At 37.9% G+C, this 26770-nt stretch overlaps 1 protein-coding gene across 4 annotated transcripts in view; it reads right to left on the reverse strand.

Annotated features, from left to right (window-relative positions):
- Positions 1-328: 328 nt before the first annotated feature.
- The window catches only part of zic6 (zic family member 6), an 81424-nt gene continuing 54982 nt past the window's right edge, over positions 329-26770 (reverse strand). The window contains exons 1-3 of one of the 4 annotated variants that reach the window (XR_014608750.1): positions 21277-22427; positions 765-1192; positions 329-655 (exon numbers count right to left, since the gene is read on the reverse strand). Coding sequence is in view for 2 of the 4 variants with exons in the window: in XM_084133286.1 (XP_083989412.1) it covers positions 19180-19796; positions 21277-22237 (1578 nt within the window). In the remaining 2 variants the exon portion in view is untranslated. Of the gene's footprint in view, positions 1193-18427; positions 19797-21276; positions 22428-26770 lie in introns of those variants that run through there. The other 3 variants (XM_084133287.1, XM_084133286.1, XR_014608749.1) reach the window with 3 other exon arrangements.

The raw sequence follows: 26770 nt of genomic DNA on the forward strand, positions 1-26770 counted from the left end.
TTTAGCCTCTTAACATCCTTGATGTGTCATTACAAGTGCACAGCCAATGTGAGTGATTCCTTCAGAGTGAACACGGGTGAATCTGACTGCAGTAGATGTGAAAGATATGAATAAAAATGATGTTATTTCAGCCAGCGCACATACCTGTATTTACATCCTGTTTTCGGTCGAAGTCCATAGTAATCGATTGTCGAGTATAGGTTTAGTTACCTATGATCACGCGCGTGAACTCGACAATCGATTACTATGGACTTCGACCGAAAACAGGATGTAAAAACTCTTTCACATCTACTGCAGTCAGATTCACCGTGTTCACTCTGAAGGAATCACTCACATTGGCTGTGCACTTGTAATGACACATCAAGGATGTTAAGAGGCTAAAAGCAGGTTTAAAACTTGCCCCATTGAAGTCAACAGGGTGCAAATTTTAAAAAGAGGATAACACGGTGTAGGCAACACCGATTTTTGTCGTTGTTCTCTGTATTGACAGCACTCCAAATTTACAAAAAAATGAGCTCAATGTTAAAATTGACCGGAGTTCTCCTTTAAGATACCTCTTTAAAGTGAAAACAAAAACCATGTGAATATGCAACATGAGATTTTAACTCCGGTACTAAAATATAACTGTAAATGGCTGAAATGCTCCCTCTGCATCCTGTGATTGGAAAGAAAATCACAGCATTATGTCAAGTAGTACAATCCACACATTAGGTCTTGCATGCGTAACGAGATGTGGAATCAGTGTTGCCTCATTAAAACCATACCAGATCCTCTCATCGGTGGATGCAAAGTGCTCTGATGGGCTTGACCTCTGGCCTTCTCCCCATGTGGGCTGCTGGGCCAGGCCAGAGCCAGCTCATACCCTGCCCAGGTCCCAGTCAGCATACCCAGCCAGCTGAAGAGGAGAGGAGGCAGTGGTGGCCCAGGCGGCCCATGACCCTCACTGAGCTCCAGGTGGCAGCGAGACAAGCAGGGGGCCTTTGATGCTGACCTCCGGTCATTCTGCTCGAATGGATCTTACCATTGATCTGGCCTGCCATGGTAGGGAGGGGTGCCAGGTGCCCCCGGTGCGGTAGAGGATGAAGCGCAAGCTGGAGCAGTGCTGGAGGTACGCTGACCCCGCGGTTCAACAAGGCCAGCGTTCGGCAGCCAAACTGGAACGCCTGCCTCATGGCAGACGGACACGGGAGGGCTGGCGGATCAAGAGGGGTAAAATGATTAATCTCTGCTGCAACTTCTACTGCTGCTCTGAAATTTTATCTGATCTTACACAGGTACTAAATATGTCTATATGAGCTTCAGTTTTGAAGCAAAAAAAAAAACAATGCTCGTAATATTGAAATGTAAATGAGTAATTCACCCCAAAATTAAAACGAAATCATTTACTCACCCTCATGTCATTCAAAACTTGTATTACTTTTTTTATATGCAGAACAAAAAATAACATTATTCAAACTATTTTGTTTTTTGTCCATTCAGTGAAAGCCAGTGTGAGTCAATGTTGTTTTGGACCCCATTGACTTTCATTGTATAGACAAAAACAGTTGAAACACTCAGTTACACTTTATTTTAAGGTGTCCGTGTTACAGTGTAATTATACATTTAAGAACTGAGTAATAATAATTAACTACGTGTACTTACTATAAGGTTAGGGGTTAGAAATAGGGGTTGGTTCAGGGTTATTTGCATGTAATTATGCATAATTTATAGTTATTACTAATACACTGTAAAATAAAGTGTTACCAAACATTCTTCAAAATAACATTGTTTGTGTCTCGCATAAGCAAGAAAGTCTTGGAACGACATGTGGGTGAGTAAATAGTGACAATATTTTAATTTTGGGTGAACTATGCCTTTAATCCAATGAAATTTTAAATGTTTAAATAGAAAACTGTATCTTTTGACATCTGAATACAAAAGACACTTTATCAGATCTGCATTAAGACACAAAAGAGAAAACATACAGAGACAAAACAGTTAATTTTTTTATCTAAACTAAAACAAACAGTAGAGAAAACAATACAAATGCATGCAAAATGTTTCACCCCAGGCTACTGTATGCAAGTCTGTATTTGCTACATCTATGTTTGTGTACGTCTACACACACACACACAGTTCATAAGCACATATTCTGAACAGGGTGTAAAATCCTTCCATCCCCCTTGGTGCTGCCACAACATTGAGAAAAAGCTGATAAAAAAAAAAAAAAAACAAGAGATAGCACGAGACATGTCACCTGTGTGCTTCAGCACCTTTTTGCCCCCTCATCTATATGCCCTGTAATCACCAGTCCATAAACACAGCCCTGAAGACCGGCATTAAAGACTGAGAGAAGAGTGGAGGAAAACAGCATCCAAAGAGTCAGAGGTAGCCTGTGTGGTATTATTAATAAGGCATTAAAAAAAGAGAGCACTTCAAAGCATACAGGAGCCATGCTATCGTACATGAAAGTTACATAGTATGGCTTAATGTCTCCTAAGGCGTCTTATGGTGATGCAGCTTTGATTTGAAATGCATTGTGTGGCAAATGGATTTGCACTAGTGGAGAGTGGGGAAGCACTGTGTGAACGTGCCATAATTTAAAACCTGACCTCACAAGCTCTTCAAAGCATTCGTGAATAAGGATGTTTGGAACTCGATGATGGGGTTTCACTACACAAACAAGACCTGACCACACTTGGAGGTTCCAGTGCTGTTGTTGTTGTCGGGATTTTTTGGGATTGCTGTTGTTGGGATGCTTCACTTTCCCTTTAGGAAGTAAACGCATGGACCAAGGAGAAGCTGAATTGTAGTTTGCGAGGATAATGTAACCCCGAGACGAACATTAAGAATTTTTAGCAGTTAACAGGCAGATATATTGCTCTTTTTTTTTATCCACAACCAAAATCATTAACCACCCAAAATCAAACCTCTGCCTTAGCTTAGCTTCAGCAGAATAGAAAGGCTCCAGGATGCTACAGCACCGCATGCTGTTCTGACAGAGGATGTCTTAATCACTGAGGATAATCAGGCTTATTTAGCTACTGAGATTTACGGGCAGAAATTTTAAATGATAACCAAATGAGGCCATTGACAAGCTATGTCAAGGAGGTGGCGCAGCAGATTAGACCACTAGTGCTTTTCGGCATGCATGGACAACGCCCAGAGTAGAGGGTCATTCTTCCAATAGGACTTAACTGCTGGTTGACAATACTAAATGTTCTTACCTTGCCTCTTGGAAACAAGATGCTTACAGACGGATTGGGGGTGGGAATTCTGTCTCACGTTTGCTTCCCCTGGCAAATGACACACTTCATGGTTAAAAAATGTTGGGTCCCTGAACAGACTTCACAGTTATATAAATAAAATGTGTGGCATAGGGACAAAAATGGTCATATTTAATCCCACTTTGATCCCCAATGATGGAATTGATGAAAGCCTTCCCACCCCCCTTCCTTCTGTATCATAACTGTTTTCTCTTTCCTAAAATATCATGTACACAAGTCAAGTATACATAAATCACTGCAAATGACCTTTCGCATTTTTTGTTGATGTAAAATGAGAGGACTCAGAATGGCCTCACACAACCCCAAAGCACAACGTCACCTCAAAAAACAAGAAGAAATCAAAAAACAGTAATATTCACTGACAGAATGAAAAATGTGACTCGCTCAAATGCAAGGGGTTTATCGGGTCCGTATGCCTTTGTCAAAAACAAAGACCTAAAGAGACGTATTCAATTTTTAAGACAAAAAAAATTGTAACACATTCAGGCATCACACTAACCAGAAAACAACATTAAAGCAACCTAAATGACTATGTCTCTGTCATACATAGAAACATCAGTTACAGCAAAAAAATGAAGAGTTTGTTTAGATTTTTTCTTCGTCCCATATATTGAGTTCCCATTTTCCATGTAAACTCAGCTCTGTGGGATGTTATAATACCATATAGCCTACAGATATTGTTCTTGATATCCCTGCTCTTGTTTACTTGTGTTGTCGGAACACACTATTTTTTTTTTTTACACCACAGGACATACCAGCAAAGCATTTTTTCTCTGTGAGCATTAACTTCAAAAATGTTTTCAATACACATTTCACTTTATGTAAAATTCTAAATAAGACAGCTCTGTGGGTGCCCCATGACCCTGAAAATCCACTGCAGCTCCATTATTTGTCTAGCAAGCTGCGGGCGTCCCAAGTTTCTTAGGAGATAAGCAGTCCTGGCTCTATCAAAAAATACAAAGCTTAATGTGTCAGAGAAGGATGAGGAAAAAAGCAAAATGAGGAGATTTGTGCAAATCAAAATGAATAAGACAGAGAAATGAAGTAGAGAAAAAAAAATGGATAAAAGAAGACGGTAACCCCAATAACATCCTTTTTAGTTGTAGGGTAAAATATACCATCCTGTGTATCCAAAGCAATAAAATCATTTCTTTTTGCACTTCACTCAAGCTAATACTTTTTAAACCATATTGTCAAGCCTGACCAGAAAAACAAAACAATGTGCTGATTCAATGAAAAGCTTGGACATGGGCGATTAAAAGAGGTGCTAGTTTTTTGGGGCAGATGAAAATTGGGGTATTTTGAGGAGCTTTGGGAACAGGGAGGGAGACAGAAGGAGGGGGAAATGAAAGGAAAATGCCAGTAGTGCCCACTCAGCTATTTTCCCAGTCAAGATCAAAGACAGCGCTGGACTGGCCGCACCGCGGGAAACTTGAAATGTGCCCTGCCTTTGTTTGCTGTTGCTAGGAGACTTCGAGACAGCCAAAAGTGTTTTCAGAAAGTTACAGGATCAAAAACATTTCAAATATAAAGTTTTAAGTCTGTCATGTTTGCGACTGGGTATTGCAATTTACTAGGCCGTTCAACAAGCACAATAAAGACAGATTTATCTACATAACAAGTATGATCATATAGAGAACGCCATTTTCTTTTTTACCCCTTTTAGTGAGAGAAAAAGCTGGTAAAATAGGCGGAAGTTCCGTTTTTCCTTCCTGTCCATGTGTGAGTAAGCCGTCGTGAACTATAATATACAGTAATACCTATAAAGCTTGCACTATGCTTAGTTTTATGTGGGCCTTCGTGTGCAAGAGAGAGAGCAAGAGGGAGATATTAATCATCAGAGCATGTATATTTCCTCCACTTAAGCAACAATTCCATTAATGGGTGTCTTGAGTGCGTGTTACTGGGAGCTCATTAGCCATTATTAGTCTAACACTCAAATAAATGTCAGAATGTGCTGAGCAAGAGCTGCTGGTAATAGGCCCTGGGTATTATCAGGACTGCTCATTTAGAAATGTGTGTCATATCTGATAAAGACAAATGTGAACTGCAGTGTGGTGATCATGAGCCCCTTTTATATTTACTGTACTGTGGAGTAATTAAAGCAAAGATGTGCAGGTTCAGTCTGATGCCATCTTGACTGTGGCACGCTAAGTGCTGAAGGCCCATTGAAATGACTAGATTGGCTCATGAAGAATAAATAGCCAAGTAAGCGTATGCATCTAAATCTGAGCCCAGGCTCACACACGCGGGAAGGAATTGTATTCTGTTACTGGACCGCATCCATGCCCTTGAGTGAGGCAGTGTACTTGGGACATGGCTCGCCAATCCTCTTGCACAACATCATGCCCCACCCCAAATTAACTTGAACTTGCTTTGCTCACCAAACCACCCGTAGTAATGTCTGTGAACTGATGACTTGCTTTATGTTGTCAGGTTGCGCACATTTAACACACACAAACTTTGAATTTTATCAATAACAATTTCCCATAGATCAAGCTGAGGCTGAAGTCCACAAAACTAACTGGTACTGAAGGCATATTCAGGGATCCAAGAAACATACGTTTAACATACATACTATAAACATACTATAAGCGGAATGTACAGAACAAAATCATAAATGGTAGAAATTTGAACCGAAAGTTTCCTTTACTCATGCACTAGAAATTCCTAATACTCTCATTTATTTTCACCTTTAAAAATGTAACCAAAGCTATACCAATTAACAGCAAATGAATAATATTGGGGTAATTTTAAAAAGGTAATAATCCATGAGTGTGATAAATATTTTTGATTAAAAATTTGCTACATAGTCTATGTAGAGCGTCACCGTGCGGACACTTAATAAATGTATCAGGGCATGCCCAGTTGGTGGCGCTATAATAATAAAATGTATAGCGCTTTTCACAAAACACATCGATTCAAAGCATAAATGCGTGGATAACTGCATTTTTTTTTTAATGTTCACCATCAGCCAATCAGATTTTAGCTGCTCGACAAAGAGCGTAATGAGGAATGCAAGATTTCATCCCGCTTGGACAGGAGGTGGCGATATAACAGTGAAATACCTGCAGTAAATCAAATTTCAATGTCATGTTAATTCAAATGTAAATAAAACAGGGCTTTAGCCTATTTATCGTTTTAGATTATGGATGATAAAGTGCTAAATGAATTATTGTGCTAGGCCCCCGATAATTGCTGCTTGCATTTATGTCAGTTATTGTGCACATGAGCGCAGTTGTAGAATCGACGTTTTACTTAATGGAAGAAACAACAGTGTGAGCGCCATGAAAGTCCAGCCGAGAGTGACCTTCATGTCTGGAACGATTAAGATTAGAATCGTGCAGCGTCTGCCTCTTGTTTTCAAGAGCTTGAGCCAATTGGCACAGGCCGAGTGTTCTCTCCCAGCTCTCCGTCTGCCGCGGCGACAATGACAACCAGTTACCGCATGGCGTGCAAAGATGACAAAAATACTTTCACGCCAAGGGATTTTATTCTGTCCAGGCAAACATCACGCGATTACCGAGAACCGTCCACTCTGTTTTAAAATAGACTAATTGTTTATAACGTTTAGTAACGGTTTAAGGTTTTGATCTGAGAGGTTTGGTTGATCTTTGATATTACAACGTAAACCATTTTAATGAGCGCATGAGTAGGCTACGTGTGTGTAAAGCTTTCAAAGTCCAGAGCATTTGTATGTGAACTGTAAAAGTTGTTTAATATGCTGCAACTGTCCGACGTGTTGCCACCGGCGCTTAAGTCTCAACCGAGAACATCTAACTGAAAAGCAAAAGCTATGCTCCGTTTGTTTACTACTTTTTTTCCTCAGCATCATTTCATGGCTGTCTCTTTTAACAGAGCGTTTAGTCTCAATAGGATAGAGTCTGCTCTGCTTCACGCGCTTTAGTTTGGATCCCTCCCCATGTGACATCATCTGATGTAGGCTACTTTAAAGGTGTCTAGTGCCACCGCAACAGCAACATCACTCTAGTCTGCAGTACACGCCAAGAGAAGTTTAGAGAGCACTGATACGCTGGTCACAATATAATAAATCATTTAGAAGAACAAAACGAGAGAAAATATGTTTTTGTTTTTGCAAATCTAATTTTTGAACGTTAATGGATGGATTGTTTACATGCATGAGAACGTGGTACGCTACACTCCATCTTAAACCATTTTAGAAATAATTAGCTAATTATCTTGTAATTATTATGTAGATTATTTTGGCTGAAATTACCTAATTGATATACAAGTAGTATCGGTAAGCTAGACATATTTAAGAATGGTCTTGTAACAGAAAATTAGGTTAAAGGAAACTATCGTGATGGTCAAAACAGTGAAAAGCTTAAGAAATATTGACCATTTTACAGGACCTAAATGATCCACTTTCCAATGTAAATTTATATAAATTTTAAAGTTAATTTGAATGTTTACGCCGTTAAAGTCATACTCAAACTATAGGCTATACATAAAGAAAACGCCTTTTTAGAGAAAAAAACTAATTCTGCATGTTTCCTCGTATAAACATTAAACTTTATAAACTTGTTAAACTACCCATGATAATTATCAATTAAACAAGTATTATTCTTAATCAGTAAATAATATTTACAACAGGTCAATTTTAGGCTAGGCTACCCTTAATTTTAATTAGGCTACAGATTATGCAACGGGTCATATAATAAACTGAATAAATTAAAAGCACACATTTGTGTCAAACTGAAGGAGGAATTACGGTTTGATTAGCAACAATTACAGGGGGTAAAACTTTATTTTTTAGGGGCACAGAAAACAACTGGTTTATTTTTTCCAGCATGTGACCGCTGTCTGAACCCTGAACCCTGTGGTGACAATAAAATGTTTCGGTTCTTCGGAATTCCATAAAAGCTCAAACGTTTATAACGTTGCGAAGCAAAAAGTGGTGGAAGAGAGAAAGATTTAGTAATGGTAATTAAGAGATGGGATTCTTGACTGAAAGGTCACTGAGGCCCGGAGTTTCTTCATCTATAGGGCAACACAGTCGTGGGTCAATCATCGGAGCCTGTGTGACCTGTGGGCTATAGTAGCCTAGTACGACCACATAAACATAAACATTGCGTGTCTACGTGAGTGTTTTATTGAACAACGTCGCGATGGCGATAACCTGGTCCAGTTTGCTAACTAACAATGGCATCTAGTAAAAAAAAAAAAATCAGCTAGGCCTTTATGTAGCAATATAGCCTATCTATTTTTTTATTTATTATTATTATTATTATTTTTAATATATGTAGGCTAATGTCTTCGGTTCCAATCAGTTCTGATGTGTGAGATTTTCTTCTCAATATAAGGGTATTAAGAGGCGTAAAGCTTTGTAGACATAAGAGTGCAGCTGACGTCACAGCCGGAGAGTCACCCGCCGTGTGTACGCGTCTCTAAGTAAGGACTTATCTACAAAAAGTTCTGGCTGACAATGTGGGTGGACAGGGCGTGAAACTACTATCATCATCAGTTTTGAATGAAAGAAAGAAAACATATATACAACAAAAAGGGAGGCTCATTCCAATTCAGCTGCGTTGTTAGGACAACGAGAACCATCCCTCAGATGATTAGTTCCACTTCAAAAGAATTTACTTTCCGGCGGTGAAAACGTCCCCCTTTTGTGTCTGTACACAGAGTTTTCACTCGCAAAAGGACGACGACTAGTATGTTGAGTCAGTCTGTTTATTTTTTCTTCTGTTCATAGTACAATTGTATTAAATAAATAGAGGGGTGACCACAATGGTCGAGAAGTTCATAAACATGTATGCAAGATTTAGCATTCTTTTGTAGTCAAAGCACAAAGCACTGGTCACATTCAGGGATGGGGAGGTAATAATAATAGTTAGAGCAACAAGTTTTCCATGTACAAAAGTTAGATTTTCAGGAATGTATATAATAAATAATAAATAAATAAATATATACAAGCCTGTGCAAGTACTACAATCCAATATTTAATCAATACACATAAAAGATGAGGACTATATGAAAATGCATGAAAGATATAAAACACAGCAAAACAATCAATAGAGTTTGAGTCAGGTTTGCTTTCATCTCTCAAAGCTATGTCGATAGCAACTGAAGTTTCTGTGTGCAAACTACAGAAACAAGCTATTTGACTTTGAAATACACTGCAGAGTGAGGCAAAGGTTGATATCAAGATAGAATTACAGGTTGCTGTCCTCACTGAATCCTCTTTAAAGCTATCACACCTTGCATCCCTGTCATGATAGCATTAGACACTGTTCATTTGCCCAGTGACCCACACCAAAGTGCACTTCCCTCAGGAAATATATCCACTAAACTATAAGTTTAGCTGTCTCTCTTTGCTTGGATAACAGCAAGTTGAGAGGATAGTATGGTGGCATTTGAGTGGAGTGCCAACAGGGAGCCTACATCTCAAGTTTGCATTAATCTTATCATTCAACATGTGTCTGTGTGTGTGTGTGTGTGTGGGGGGGGGGGGGGGGGGGGGATATTGTGCAAATACGTTTACACAATATCTTGATCACATACACTGTAAAACATTATACAATCAATAAGTTATGATAACATATGTTTTTACATTGCTTTAAATTAACTTATCAAAATAAGTTTATAAGTTTTTTTTTAATAAGTTATATAAGATTCAACTAATTTTTTAAGTCAGTTTAATGTAATTAAAGTTGAAATTATTTAAACATCCAAGTTGAGTACTTAAAAATTTAAGGCAGCAACTATCTTTTTTTAGACATATTCAGCGAGTTTTAGCCTATACATTATATACAGTCACATACACTTTTATTAAAGAGCATACAGAAACTTGCATGCAGTAGGATCTCAGAATAAACAACCAAAATATGGGGAAAGAAGTCTTGTTTATCATTAGATGCTATCATTAGATGAAGTATACAACATCATATTTTAATTGACATTTACTCACAACAAGAATTCCAAGATCAAAAAAGAGTGAAGTGCATATAAATAAATATAATTACATTACACCAAGTGCAAAGAAAAAAAAATCAAAGCATATAAGAGACATACATTTTTTTCCTTACCCATTATGGAAGGAAGGTTTGACATATGAAAGAAAGAAAACATTCTTGACTTGCATACAACTAATTGCTTCTTTCATCTATCCAATTAAAGGCTGGAAATTAAACCAAATAGTATTGCGTGTTTTGATATCTCATCACACGCTCTTGACTTCTAATCAGCACAGAATAATATGATCATTGCACATTATTTCCAGTTTGAATATCAGCATCTTGCAATTTTGGTTATTGATTCCAATCAGCTTCTCGTATGGGATGGGTTGGGATAGGGTTCCCTGCGTGACTTAGAGGACTAGATGACATGTATGAGAAACCTGAAGGATGGCGTAAAGCTCCCAACCAGATCCTCCCTACCAGCGGGTGGTAGACTAAGAGAGGATGTTTTTAGGAAAATGATAAATGGCATTTAGCATAAATCAAATTCTGATGTGTGTAAAAAACCTTAAAACGTCACTTGTAAATGCATGATTTCACAATGTGATCTCCATGCTTACATGGATCATTGCTTTCTCTTGTCTTCTCTTGTTATAACCACTCTGAGAGCAACTATGCCTAGGTGATAAAATGAGATAAGCAAAATGAGAGGGTAGTGTTTTCAATTGGGAAATATACAGCCTACTTTAGCAGGTCAAAAATAAGAGCACAACTCAAATGAAACTAATAATAGTGTCTACTACTGTACGTGTTGCAGACTAACTAAAAAATGTGTTAAAGACTAACTCACATCGTAGATCTAAAATATGGGTCACTAGGATTTCAGAGAGGAAAAAAACAAACAACAAAAACTGGAAATAAAAATAAAGATAAAATATGCAGTGCTGAGTAAAGATCTAAGGAACACAGTTGCTATTAAGAAAATTATTTGGGGAAAATAACTGCTCTGAAGATTAATTAACAGAGTTAGTTTCAACTGATTGAAAGGAAATGTGGCCCCTCACAAGCATACCTAATTAAATCCAGCTCTTATTTGTCTTCTAGGCTTTGAAAACAAAAATGCTACTGTCTTGTTCAGAAGGCATTGTTAGAAACAAACCTATCACAGAGTTTATCAATATACTTAGTTAACAAAATCACTAGTTATCTTAATCAGACAGATCATCATCATAAATATGTCCAGTTGGAACATGCATATGTAAATTTTATGGATATATATCAAATGTATTTCGATTTTACATAATGGCTACAATAGCTAAAATGGCTTAAAATATCTCTTGATCTTTAACTCACTGGAGTTGCTAAGGTGGCAAGTATTGAGCCCTAACAAGCAGTAATTGTAGCGATAAAAGCCATGCAGCAAAATCATGCAGCACTTAAATACTCACATGGGTAAAGGTTCACCAAATCCCACCTTTATTCACTCTGGGCCCCTCCCTCCAGAAACTGCTCCACCAATTTTAATGTGAGACAGCAGTGACCTGATATCTTTCAAGCCAAAGGCGATCTGTGCTGCCTTCAACATCACGGCAATAATTTTTATGAGACATGACTTTTTATTCTTTTAGCAGACAGAACATGTGTTGAGCCCCTTTAGATATAAAATGAAATGACATAACTGGAGAAAAAAATTGTTACATTTACAACAGTTACATCAGCTACATTTACGTTTACAACATTTACATCGCACGTTTATGCTAATGCAGGAGATATAGAGGATAAGCCAGTGATGGATGTGTTAATTACCTCGGTTCTATCCCTCTCTAATGTAGGGCTAAAGAATTCTAAGAAATACATTCAATCCTATCATGTGCACAGATTTTTTGTTCCCCAAGCCAATCAATACATCTAAACCAGGATTTATTTAGCTTCATCCAGTGAATGATTTAGCAACATCTTTCCTGTCTGTTTTAAAATAGTCCATGATTCAAGACAGTGCGAAATGACCTTCATACATAAAGCTGTCAGTGCAATTTGTGCATGTTGAAGAGGGAAAAACATCATCTGACCAATACTAAAATCAAAGCCACAAGTCCTGCAAAGCCAAGACGATAAGCCTAATTGATCCAGGCACTAGACTGATGCTAACCCAGCTAATGAGGAATTAAATGACATACATATTTATGTGTTTTGGTAAGCTAAATGTATATGTTACACAGTCTGAAACCCATTGCAGACTGACCAGTTGGTTTACAATAGCTATGGCTTCCTGACTGGTGATATTGTACAACACAGGGAGAGCATATTTTGAAGCAGAGGTGGGTTGAAGTAAAGCTTTTTATTTATTTTTACTGCCTCACTCTTCCATCTAGTTCTGCGCCTTAGAGTGGCGGGTCAGCACCAAACCAAATCCGATTTGTCCCAACCATTAATGTCACGGCCTTTAAGCTACATATCATCACAGAGAGTATGCTTGCTCAATCTGTAATTGAAATAGCTCGGGGAGAAACGCTGTGCCCCGGTTGGCCCCCTGAGCCTGCTTTATCCACTTCACCATCCATCACTGTTCACTATGGCCTCAAGGTGCTGGTGTAATGCTGTGAGGTTAACAGTGAGATCAACTTAAAGACGTGCACACACTCTATTCCCTTTACCTGGCCTATAGGCCCAAGCATGCGCACATGTGACATACACATCAGCTAGAAGTATAGTAGCGGAAGCTGTGAGAGATATACCTCAGTTCATTTCTTATGCTATTTTGAAAGCGTTGAGAGTTGCAGGCTCAGAGGATGGCTGAACTTCATTTGGGGAAGTGATCAGAAGATGTTGCTCTCCTTTAGATGTTGAGTTCACAGGATTGATTACACAGCCCTCTTGTGATGCATCCTTCAACAGATAAAATTAAACACCCACTATTACACACTTTGAAACACCCTGGACCCCGATCAGTGTGATTCCAAATTCAAAACCACACTATAAAAGACAATGCCTTTCATTAAATATTCAAATGTGATATTTTGCGACAGTCCAATGCTGCTACTAATGAAAAGTGATGGTGCTGAGGGAACCAAAAAGACAACGTTCACTTTAAGTCTGTGGGTCTCTTAAATCCAAAGGATGCTGCTGCTCAGCCTGCTCAGATCAAAGCCACTTTCTGCAAGCATTCAAGATGAATTCTGTACTGCGGGTGGAAGTAGTAAAAAATAAAAACTAATTTGGATTTTAAAAAATGTATGAGAAATTAAAAATCTCTTTGTTAAGGCTATGACACTGTAAGAGCGGATAAATAAGCTCCAGTGTGTCTTTTTAAGCATGTTCAGCTGGCCTCTCACATTTATGAAGGCTGCCAAAAATGCCCTTGCCAAGACGTGGAGGGCACAGTACTCTCCAAGTTGATCTTTACCAAAAAGGATCTGGAAGCGAGATCAGAGGAATTGGGTGATGGCCATGGTCACCCTTCTGAAAGCATAGTACTGGTGCTCAGAGTCAGGGCCATCCTCAAAGTCGCCCCCTTTCAAAAGGGGCAAATCCACAACACTTGCTAAAGTGGATTTAACGACTAATGGTAAGAGAATTGTTCTCTTTGTTCTTCCCCCTCTGGAACATGGGTCGCTATGACCATGTCGGCCGACAAGCTATTATTGCAAACTGCCACGAGATAACCCAGCGCAAGCCACACCTGCAAGCTGATTGGCTGAGCAGATCTGTCTTCCCTGCTGCCCTGAGACACCATCATCAGAGAAATGTCTTATGTAAGGCATGGATAATGAATGAAAAGAGTGTGAAAAAAAAAAAAAAAAAAAAAAAACTTTTAAAAGAAATGTCCATGGGGGTGAATTGCAATCCTAAAAATGCATCAAAAGACAGAAATGCATCAGATATTGGGCTGGGCGGAGTTTGATTAAACTCCCAAACCGCAGCTGTGCTGAATGGAAAAGCCCTAGCAAAAGCCCTGCACAAAACTGCACAAGCCTCATTTTGGTTGGACTTGCTGAGGTTTGACAAGAGAACGGAATGTCCGGCAAGTGAATAGATTGGGTATTTAATAAGCTGTGGTACCAGCTGAGCTACACAGGGGGCTGGCACCACCACCACTGACTCCACAACACTGCACAGCGGATCAAGATGGGACAGAAAACCAACCTATCAACTGACTGCACCATTAGCAGTGCAAAGCTCAAATGTGTTTTGTTAAAATGCAAAAATGTTCAAAAGCCAACCATATTTTACATAACAATTCTCTTACGATTAAAGGGATAGTTCACCAAAAAAGAAAATGAATAATTTTTTGAAATTGAAAATGCTTTTTTTTTTTTTGCATTCAATGGGGTCCAGTGTTGTTTTGAAACATTTTAACTTTCATTGAATAACAAAAAAAAAACAAAAAAACAAAAAAAAAGCTTAAACACTCTATATTATTATATAATATATTCTTTTATCTTCCACCTAAGAAAAAAAGTCATGATGACAATTTTCATTTTTGGATGAACTAACCCTTTAAAGTATTTTCCTTACACGTGGTAATTGTCAAGTTAGCGCTTAAGCATACCTTAATGAAACCGGGGAAACAAATTAGACAAATTATCTCACAGAGATTCACAGGAAACTTGACAACTGAAAAGACAACACTATCTCTGAGTTCTGCGTCTTGTACGACTCTCACGTCGTGTTTTTGATAGCCTCATTACAGCCTCACCTCTAAAATCAATTTGCCTGTGTCTGTAGAATCACTCTCATTACACACTGTGTAAGCAGGAAGAGCGTGTGCACGCCAAACCCCTCAAAGCCTAACACACTCTGTTTGGAAAAAGATAAATGAAAGCATGACTACAAAGAGAACATAGGATGGCCGAAAAAGGCGGCAGAGAGCTAGGGAGTATGAGTGGACGATGGCGACTCTGTAAACTATCTGAAGGATGGAAGATCAAATGAGGTGAATTTTGTGATTTGATGGCACCCACCTGCCACAGGACCACACCACTGCACAGATTAAGGGGCCGGTATAAGGGAGTCATGGGGGAAGAGGGAAGCCAGGAGCACAGGCAGCGCAGTAGATGAGAGAGTGGAAAAGTGGGCTGCTATGTACAGGAGGGGGTTGGGATGAAAAGAAGCCCAAGTCAGGGAACACCAACACCACTGGCTTGACCTGGGGACGACTGGAAAAGGCAGGAATCCAATTAAAATCACACCCCATCGGCCTGCACAGCCACCACCCCCTCACCAGGCTGACGCAACTTCACACTGATCCTGCTAGATGTGTCATTTTGAGCAGGTGGAACGCAACAGACATTGAGATCATATAGTCCTGGTCACACTTTGAGGATGCAATGGTGAAATAATCTATGACACACAATATCTGTAACATTAAAGAGTGTGTAGACGCATAAAAAAGTTGAAGATACTGTAAATTGTCACATATTATAGACAAAAACGCAAACTAACCTTCGCCATACATCCTTGTTGCTAGGCGGAAAGCACTCTGTGAAAAGTGGTAGAGAGCAGCGACATACTGGTGAGAGGAATCATCTCATTCACAGTGAAGTAACCTTAATAAAAATCAGCTAAAGGATGTAGTCATCTAGATATTCATGAAGAAATATCATTGTTCTGTACGATACTTTTGGAAATGCAAAGATGAGCAACGGCCATTAAAGGAGTTTTAGAGAGAGATCTAAATTCTGACTGATGAAAATGCACACCATCACTGCACTTGCTAGACAAAGTAAATACAGAACAGACTAATCAGAGACACTTTATATATATAAAAAAGGAAAACTTGCTGTTTTCAATTCGTCAATGCAGTTAGACAAAATAAGGTTTTAAGATAAAAGTTTTTTTTTTTAAATATGCTTTAAATTTTGAAAGTAGATTCGGTTTTTACTTAAGAAATGACCAGTAAGGTGACTACATGGGTTAAGTTATAGGTTTAGGAGTAGGTTTAGGGTCAGCTCTTATTATAGTAATTACAATAACTACAGGACTGAAAAAAGTGCTTGTATAGATTGCATGTATTACTACGGGATTGCAAGAATGTAAAAATGAAGCTAAGGAGGTGGTCAGCATCTGCTAATACAGTGAGCTTATAAAGGGAGTGTACGATAGTATCCAATCAGTCTTCACATACAATTTTGTCATTTGATTTCAATCGCAGGATAGTTTGAGGAAGAAAGATGTCAAAACGGACAAATAACAGAGTATGTAATGTAATTTTCCAATGATCTTTTAGCAGCAACACTAGTCAAAAATAAATTAATTCTAAAACAAATGCTAAAAAAAAAAAATGTGATCAATAATGTGATTTCATTTGTTTTCAGTTACATTTCTCAACTAATTTTGAATCCGTTTTGTTAATGACAATATTTTTGTGTATTTCAAAATACACACTACACATTTTATTTGTGCTGGAAACAAGTGGGATTCCAAACACAAGACGATCAAGGTAATGATTTTTACGATTGCAATTTACTCAAATGTACCATAAGATTTCACATAATAGCGTTTTAAAAAGGTATCATCATTTTATAGAAGACAAGATCAGTTCGGATACATGCGTTACACACCAAATGAATGCAAGTATCTCTACATGTTAAACATCCTCTCTAATGACAACACAATTATTAACACAAGTTTTATATTGCAAATTTGGAAATATCTCATCAAAACAAGATATGAAAATGTTTTCCTAGCATCAGTCACAAATACCACAACTTCCTGTGCTCTCTTTTTAAATTCCTGTCTCTCAATTATCCAGCAGTTTATAATAGAAATGAAGAATTTCTTGCAAACTCCACATTCACGACAACTTGCTTGTAACATACCGCATCAGTCCGGCACTGATGGTATGGGGTTTCAGTGGAGAGACAGATATACATTTGCCCTATGACCTTTCTAAGGTTATTCACAATAGCTAAATGAATAAACTGAAAAATGATGTTAGAAGACGCACAGGGTCAAAAGCCTTGGTAGCCCCCTTTTTCCCCCCAATTAAACCTAGGGTCTCTTTTTCTTATGCCTTTAATAGTCTCCAAAACACAGGTTCACTGTATTCTTTGGACACCCGATTTTTCACCAGTTTCTCGCTATAAGTAGGTTATAATGATTGGTGCCTGAGGCACCATCCTTGACGGTGGGAACTGGGCTCTTAAACTATGAATTAAATGTATTATTGTAATAACCAACCAGGAAAGAAATTAGTCATTTAAAATGCAATACATCCTAGTAATTTTAGCTGCTTTCACACCCTACTACGCTATCCTACCACCTCACAACATCATACACACATGAACAACAATCCTGGCAAAATTGGAGCATAAAATACCTTAGTGCAAACTATCTGAGTCTATAACAATATATAACAAACTATATAACAACAGTTGCATCTCAATATTCCAACAGTAGCACTATACCGAAGTTTCATCTTTGCAGCCTTACAGTACATGTTCAGATTTTTCTCAAAATTCAGAATCAATTCAAAAAATGGGGACAGTACTGAGTTTGAGGACAAAACAGAAAATATGCAATAGCACTTTAGTTATGCAACTGGTTTACTGAAAGTGCTGTGGAGGCTAACAATTTGGGTTTCAGTATGTGCATTAACCTAACATTTCATTCCTCACTACCAAACTTACTCCTTTTCCAAATTTGCCATTTGGTTCTTAACAACAGAGGTGAGATTACAGCCAATTTGTATTTTACAGAACAGGATTTGCGCTCATTTTCATTCAATTGAAAACCTACACATTCGTATAATAAGCAACTTAAGTACGTGCAGGTAAGTAAGGCCTATATCCTCGCTCACACCTTATTCATGCCCTGTCATATTGCACTGCAGTTTTAACAATAAAGTTAATGGTAAACGAAATGATCGTAACAATTCACATAAAATAATCCAGACACGCCGAGTTAAACTGACAAGAAAATGGCGGAGCCATTAAAACTGGAACCTGCCGGAGTTCATTTGAGGTGACTTTGGCCGCTAAATCGCCTTCACTGAAAACAATTTCTTTCTCAAAATAAATATTTTGGACATTGCACAAGTCTGAAAGTCACTAAAAGTAGGCATATATAAAAAGCCTATATACGTACAAGTAGGCTATATAGTAAGCTATATTGTTTTTTTCTACCACATATGTGGTATCCGTGAAATTAACAGGCACAGATAAAATCCAAAAGCTTATACTGAACTCACGCACGTACGTTTCATTTGAGAAGCATAAAGTTTAAATCACAAGCCTGATCAAACAGAATAGAGGTACTTTAATGAAACTTTGAATGCATAATTAATTGTACAGTATATACAGTAGAATCTTAATTAAACAATTATCATGAAGGGGACTGATGTCTGTTATAACCGCCACAGAATTACTGAGGTATAAAATGCACTCAATGTGTGGTGAGTAAATCTTAAAATAATATAAAGGCCGCGTCCAGGTTCACCTTCACACATCACATCAAGACAAACGATATTTTTTTATTCTAATAACCTGCGACCAACATTTAAGTGGTGACAGAAAATACATATAAATTCCATGTTGTAGCCTACTTTACAAAAAATATTCACATGTTATTAACTACATGAATAACTTTTCAAGAGATAAATCTCTAATTTCCACTATACAACAATAATACGCCATTTTTTTCTGTGCAGAAATAACTTACTTTTATTATTTCGAACTGTATTCTACTCCATCTGTTGGTATCTTGTTTGCAGATATTTTATATTTGATATATGAATTATATTTTGGCAACTTATCTATACTTTTATAGACATTTAGTAAAGGTTAAGTAAGCTATTTACAGTTTAAGAATATTCACCGTCACCGACGTTTCACCAATACAAGAACATAGCTACAACAGATAAAGCTCACGTACAGTAACAAATTGCACTATCCTATTTTGTAAGCCTGTAGGGCAATTTTACATGAGGAGGAAAACTTCGGCTGTCATCCGTCATGCTTTAACACGCCGAGTACAAGCCCGAATCACAGACATTATAAATCACTGTTACAGTGTTTGGGTGAAAATGTGTCCACGGCGCTATGACATGTGTACCAGCCATTTACTAGACTTTTTTGAAAAGGTGAGTTGGACGTAAAAGTTCTATGGCTAGGTGGGAAAGTATGGCTTGGTTGGTTGCATGAGTATTGTACAGACTCGGGTCTGTAATTGCCCCGTTGTAGCAACAGAGGGTCCAAAAGGGACTGTGGCCTGTGCGCCGTATAGTCCAAACTGTTTTCAAAGGTGTGATGGAAACGTGACCTCATAGTCGACTCATTTCGCGTCTCAGGAGACAGACTCTCTTGGGAGGTAGTCGTCATCGTTCGCGTCACTGTGGTAGAGGCGGGTGTGTCTTGCTGTTCTGCCACCTCAGGAGACCTGGCCTCTACAAGGTGCTCGTTGTCTTCGCCGATTTTGGCAATGTAGGCCTTGCAATGGAGTTTCATGTGTTTGCGCAAGGAGCTGGGGTGTGTGTAACATTTTTCGCAGCCTCTGACCTTGCACGTGTAGGGTTTATCGCTGGAGTGAACGTGAGAATGCTTCTTCCGGTCACTGCTGTTTGCGAATCTCCGATTGCAGCCCTCAAACTCACATTTAAACGGTTTCTCACCTAAACGGGCAGAGGAGGGGGAAACGCGAGTTACGGGTGGGATGTACAGTCAACCATGGCTCATCAGTTCTGAGTGCATGGTGTCATTAGATGTGTTATGCAGGATGTTGTAGCAACAAAAAGTTTGCTGCTCCACACATTAAACAGTAGCCTATATAGCAGGCGAGGAGAGAACTTTAGACAACACTCTCGTTCATGCAAAATGTGATAAATCGAAAAAAAAATCCATTTAGCCCTATTTCCCCCCTATCATTCTTAAAAGTGGTATTTTCCATTCAGTTGTTTCCATGCAATTGCTGCTACTTTCAATATGATTCACACTAGCTAAAACAGACTTAGCCTTAGCTTAAATCATTAATGAAGCGCAAATGCATAGCTACAGCCTCTCTCAAATTTATTTCAGTTATAAATAAGAAAAATTAAAATTAAGAACAAACAGATTAGGCTATTATCACAAGTTGAATTATGTCATGACCAACAGTTGGCTTCTAGGTAATTTATGGAATTGTGTCAGTGATTAATTTTCAAATTCTACTTAAATGCTTTCAGTGAACAATAATAATTCTTAATATCGGTCTGTAGTCGACCTCATTCATATTTTTATATGCGTTATGAGACAAAGATTAATTCCTATTTGAATTGATTTCTAGTAAAGAAAAATAAAGTTAACTGTGGCTTTAATAGCCTAATTAGACTAATCGATAAATCATTTCCATAAATCATACCTTATGGTTAAATAAAAAAAATCCTATATATTAAAAAACAATATTGGGGAAATTTATATTGATCGTAATATTCTAAGGATTACTGTGACGTCAGTTTCAAGTGTATTGGTCTCAAAGCTTGCAGTGCGTAGCACGAGCGGGTGCACTCTACCATAGCAGAGAATTCAGCTGCGCCTTGCGTAAATGCTACGTCACAGCTCTCCGGTGCCCTGGAATTTATTTCTTTATTTTCACTGCATGAATGAGAGGCACCCAAACAACTGCCCTGTGGATTGATTTTCACCAGCACGGTTTCTAAAAACGAAATCAAAAATGTTTCCACTAACACGAACAGCAAACGTTAGAACAAACAATGGGCTACATATGATATGAATAAATGCTTTAATCGCCGCTCAATTTTAAGTGTTGCAGAAAATTAATGAAATTCTAAAGTGTACAAAAAATCTACATTCACTTTTATGCCGAAACATTTTGAAAAAAAAAAAATTAAACATGATGGACCACAGTGTCAAAATCCGTGTTTATGTAGGCTACAGCAAAAAATAATTTTAAAACTATACCGTTGAATATTTTATAACGTTACTATGGGATCAAATAATCAATTTATTTATTCTGTCCTGGCAATTCTTCATTAAAAAAAATTGTGTTGTAACAATGTTAAGTAAAACACTGATTTAGAAACAATTCCAAAAGTCTGAAGCCTATCTTTATATTAATATCATTATTATTATTATTATTATTATTATTTAACTAACCTGTATGCGTTCTCTTGTGTATCTTGAGGTTTTCGGATCTGGCAAAAACTTTTTCACATCCATGAAAAGGGCAGGGAAAGGGCTTTTCTCCAGTGTGCACTCTGACGTGGTTGACGAGCTTGTATTTGGCTTTGAAGGGCTTTCTGTCTCTTGGGCAGTTCTCCCAGTGACAAACGTAGTCAGAGTGCTCCGGTCCTCCGACATGCTCAATCGTCACATGGGTGACGAGTTCATACATGGTCCCAAAACTCCTGGCGCAGGGCGGCTTGCCAGTGCCTTCTTGGCCGTCACTCCACTTACACATGAGCTCGTGCTTCGGGTTCTGCCTGGAGCACCTGAGGAAGGCGTCACCCCCTCCTCGTTGCATGGCCATATTCAGTGGCTTATAGAACTCCAAGAACTGGGTGACTAGCTGCTGGCTGTTGGCCCTGGGGCAATTAACCGACTGCCCATACGGGTGCGTCCGTGAGAGAAGATCTCCGGGAAGACCCAACATCATTTGGCTGCTGAGATCTCGGGTACCGTCTGACGAGCCATGGGCCTGCTCTTGATACGTGGTGAAGAACGCGTGGCTCCTGCCATCCCTATAGCTGTGGAGGTCACGGTACCTTCCAATATTGCCATGTTGGTTAGGTCTCGGAGCCAGCTGATCAGTTACTGGTGGCATGCCTGCTGCTGACAGATTTGTCCCAATGATAATGCCCCTAGGACTGGGTTCTAAGCGATGACTGGTGTATCCAGTGTCTGGAAAATGGGTAACCGAGTGGTCAACATATGCACTGGCCCTCGTCTCGTGGTAGTCTCGCAAATTTTGCGAGGGGCAGAGTTTTAAGGAACTGCCAGTGGGGTGCCCCATGTGCTCCTCTGCCAAAGGTGGCAGCACCATGCTGGGTTCAGTATTGCTCTCCCCAGGGTTGACGCAAGAAAGAGGGCAGCCACTAAACCGCGACAGGCTTGTCATGTTTTGTTGCAAGCTTGACTGAGGGTTTGGCAAATCAACCAACCTTCAACGTTTACGATTTACCAACAAAACTCTTCCCCATTTCCCCCGCTGTATCATCTGCATGTGCAGTTATTGCCCGTAAACCTCTCAGACGCAGGAATCGGACCCAGGTTCGTTAAGATTGGTGTGAGTCCCATGCCGTTCACTTTGCCCTCTTGATTTGTGGCAATAACCGTGGTAGTAAAATGCTCCGAACCAGGCCATACTGCAATATAAAAGCACAGCAGGCAAACCAGCTTTTAAAAAACGGTGCTTTGGGATTGGTCGGAATGCGCGATGATTGACAGTCCCTGGATTTGTTTTAAAAGGGACACGCAGGCGTTCACCACACGACTCCGTTTTCAAATATCTCAGTGAAAATGCTTTGATATGTGCCGCTCGCGCACTGCCAGATATTGGCTCATATGTGACTTAAATGCACCGAATGATTATTGTTGGCTAAAATATCGAAATGTTTAAATTAGCCTACGTATAGGCTATGTATGAATTATTAGAACGTCTGAACTACGAATGCTATGCAACAGTGTGATTTCAACATCGAACTGAAATACAGGAGTCAAGAAATCAAATCAAAATTCTCTTTCAAACCACATGTCTCTCTCATTCAACTGTGAATGTCTGATTTACTATTCAATATTATGGTTTAACATTAATTAAGTAGAATATACGTTGGTGATACTCGGTCCATAGTAGCCTATACTGGTGTTTTTGGTGGACACAATTTTTTTACGACAAAAAATCTACTATAGCCTACAGCATATTGTAACAAGCCAATTGAGCGTCTATAATTCTACTTGCAGGTAAATATTACACTTACTTAGGTTAAGTTAAATGCGACAGAATCTAGATTTTTTTCACTCTGTTTGACATTTTTCATGCAAAGATGTAAACATTAAATTACAATTTATTTTAAAATACCCTATATTGTAAAGTGTCCTTCCCCATGTGTAGGTGGTTAGTTTCATTTATTTAGGTTTTTTTTAGTGAAGAAGAGATGCATTTTATGGATTTACTTAGGCGTGCATTTTTATCGGATATTTTTCTGAAGTTGCAAATCTGTGATAAAATGAACAGAATCATTTTATATATTTATATATTTTTTTAATGAATGGATACATTAAATGAATTAATAGTAAAATCAATTAATATTAATAAAATATTAAATACGCAAGCAAATATGATTTAAAAAATATAAGCTTTAGGCCACAATAAAAAATACTGGGTCAAATAATACCTAAATATCGCATAATAGCTAAATATAACGTTTTTTTGGCCATGGAATATGAAAGAGTTAATAGACTTCTGACATTTTAGGTTACAAAAATGATTAAAAAAAGTTTCACACATTCAACATTTACAAACCCCAGATGATCTGGTGTCAGTTTAGGAGGAAATGTATTCACTTGTTTTGAATTGTTTTGCACCTATCAATATAAAATGACAAAAATGAAAACAGGTTTGTGGTGTATATTCTCACCACAAATAATTAACTAAACTGCTTTTGTAAAAAGAATGACACAGCATCAGTGTGTGGACATCAAACTGAATACCTGGTAGAAGAGCCAATTCAAACATGTTTAAATAACAACACAAAATGTTGACATGTAGGTATAGAATTTAATTATGTGAATTAAGTTTTAGGATCTCAAAAATAAAAATCTTTGATTATATGTTGAGATACTAATCGCTCACATCACAACATTTTTTTTAAATAAAAATAAATTAATATACTTCTTCTGAAGACTGTCTCTTCCCTTTGAGTGGGCACAAGCTTGGGTTATTTACTGATATAATTCTTCCCACACATGAAGTTCTTGGATAGAGTAAACATTACAAGACAACAATATTTACTGAGGTTACAGTCACTGTATTCACATCACAACAGTCAAAATTAAGGCATTATTAACAGTCAAAAAAGCATTGTTGTGTCACTACATTAACAGAGTCAAATCAAACATAATAATAAAATGAAAACCAAAAAAGGCCAAGAATTGTTACTTTTGTAATGAGTCCTAATGCAGTTTTCAAATAAATGACCATGACCATGATATCCACCACCATAACAGTGACAGAAATTATTTTGTGAAACAAAACGGAGTCTTCTCACAACACAGCAACTCTTCCTGATTAGTATCCTGATTCATATCTTTCTTCTTTTTTTCTTCATTACTAAAAGATAAAAGGCATTTTTACAGATATTCCTTACATATAGAACTTTCAGAATTAAAGATTGCCAATAAAAGAGTCAGTGCAAGAATACTTAAATGAGAGAGAGAACGAGAGAGAGGTGCATAAATGAAGAAATCAATGATGAGAAAGGTGATAGTTGGACACTAATAGCTTTTTTGTGCACTATCAATTCAAGTAGGCTAATGGTCACTAAATGACATTTATTACTGAAATAAAAAATTGTATATGCACATCTACACATCTAAATATACCTTAAGTACATTTGCAAAAATGTAAACCACTTCTCTTTCTTGCATACCTGTATTAGGCCATTATGTCTACTTTGTAATTATAAATACAATGTAGCCTTATTTTCATTTCAATTCAACATTTCCATATCCAGACAACAATAAAGCCATACATTGCCCCTGATATGTATGTATATCGTTGTCACCACATTAACAGATGTATATATTACACACACACACACACACACACACACACACACACACACACACACACACACACATATATAGGTTTGAAATACAGAAAAACTATTCCTCATTGCAGTGAACTTATAGCAGGTGTTTAGCTTAAAACGTTCAGGGTCAAATGTCGGTAAATTTAGATGGGCAAATTAAGTGGAGAATAGACAAACTGAGTGAGATGTGCAGAAAAGCACCACACACAAGGACTCTAAAATACTTTCTTTCTTTTTTTCTTAGTTTTGGGGTTCGGCATATAGCACAATCGTACAATCGTATTTCCTGGTAAAGGCAGTTTGCATTTACTAATAAGCAAACAAATTTAATTTCTTGTCATTTATGCTAAACAAAGTTAGCACATTTTATATAGACACATGTTAATTGAAGGTGCCACGGTTATCTCATTACTCAGTACTGATTAAGTGTTTGAGATAAATAGAACCACTCCTCCAAAAAGCTGATAGAAAACAGGCTAAAGACTTTTGAATGTTTAACAGATACGGAAAAAGATAAAGCAACATGTCCGCAAAAACACACAGCAAGAGAAAACACATATTGTCTCAAGGGAAGAAGAATAATTTAAACCACAAAAATAGTAAAAATATCCCTAAAAGAAAGGATGACGAATTGGTAGGTAATGTCTGCGTTTTTATTTTTATTGCAATAGTTTAATTTTGTGTATTTGATTAGGCTACATTTAATAAATGTAATGTGAGATTGATAACGGGAACATTAATCACTATAGCAGTACATCAATAATTATCAACGATTCTATGATTGATAATTGTTTAGCCCGAAAAACCACCTATTAGAATTCAGTGTGAAGTTGTTTCCAGGTAATTCTGCTCTAACTTAAAAAAAATATATATATATATATACGAATGCCTATCTACTCAAGGGGGCGGGGGATATAGAATTATGGTATTATTTTGACAAAACATTATTTAACTAACTCAAAGGCTAATCGGTCGCAATATAGCTCTGTTCCATGCAATTATAGGCCTATAAGTCATTTTAATTTTCTGTGGTGTAAAGTAAAATAACGCACGAGGCCCCCTTGAGTTAAAAGCGAATCTTGCCCTCATTTGCCTTTTGGTTGGCATCAGAGTTGTAGTGCCGTAAAGAAGTTAAGTGAAGTAACTGAACAATGCCGTGCATAGAGAAAGCAAAGAACGTCCTTAAGAACTTAGCTATATCCTAGCCCCGCCCGGAAATGAATATGTCACATAATATATTAAGTGCGTCCACGTTTAAACAGATAGGCCTGCATCTAGAGTGGAAAGTAAAGAATCTGTAGCCTATCTGACTGCAGACAATGAAACCTTTAAAAAAAAAATCGCCGTAAATCTGTCCGACGCTGCAGAATACTCACATGTGTGCTCGTGTACGAAATGGAGAGTAAGAGAGAGAGGAGGAAAGAACAAGACATCGCAGAAAGGAGGGGGGGGATAGAGCTTGCTGGATATCTATTTTGCTAGCAATCTGCTTTAAACTTGTGTTTTTAAGTATAGTAAAGTTCTTTGGCGAGACAAAAGTGAAATGCATATGCTATTCTATTAAGTCAATGAACCATTAAACATTTACTAGGCTACTACGTTTGTAGGCTATTTATTAGAAAAATAATAGTTTATTGTAATGGGTTTTTCTAAAACACGTAAGGTCTTATGTTACACGATTTATGTTACCTGAATAAAACACGAAACTGATCTAATCAAAACTTTTATAATGGATCTACTGAAAAATAAATTACTCACCTTAAAACTTAGACTTAGACAAGGCCTATACGCGTTTTTCCATCGTAGAAAAATGTGCAGAAAGTGAAAGCGTGACAGCTGAG

The sequence above is a fragment of the Abramis brama genome, assembly GCF_963993115.1.
Source record: "Abramis brama genome assembly, chromosome: 13".
Classification (NCBI taxonomy): Eukaryota; Metazoa; Chordata; class Actinopteri; order Cypriniformes; family Leuciscidae; genus Abramis; species Abramis brama.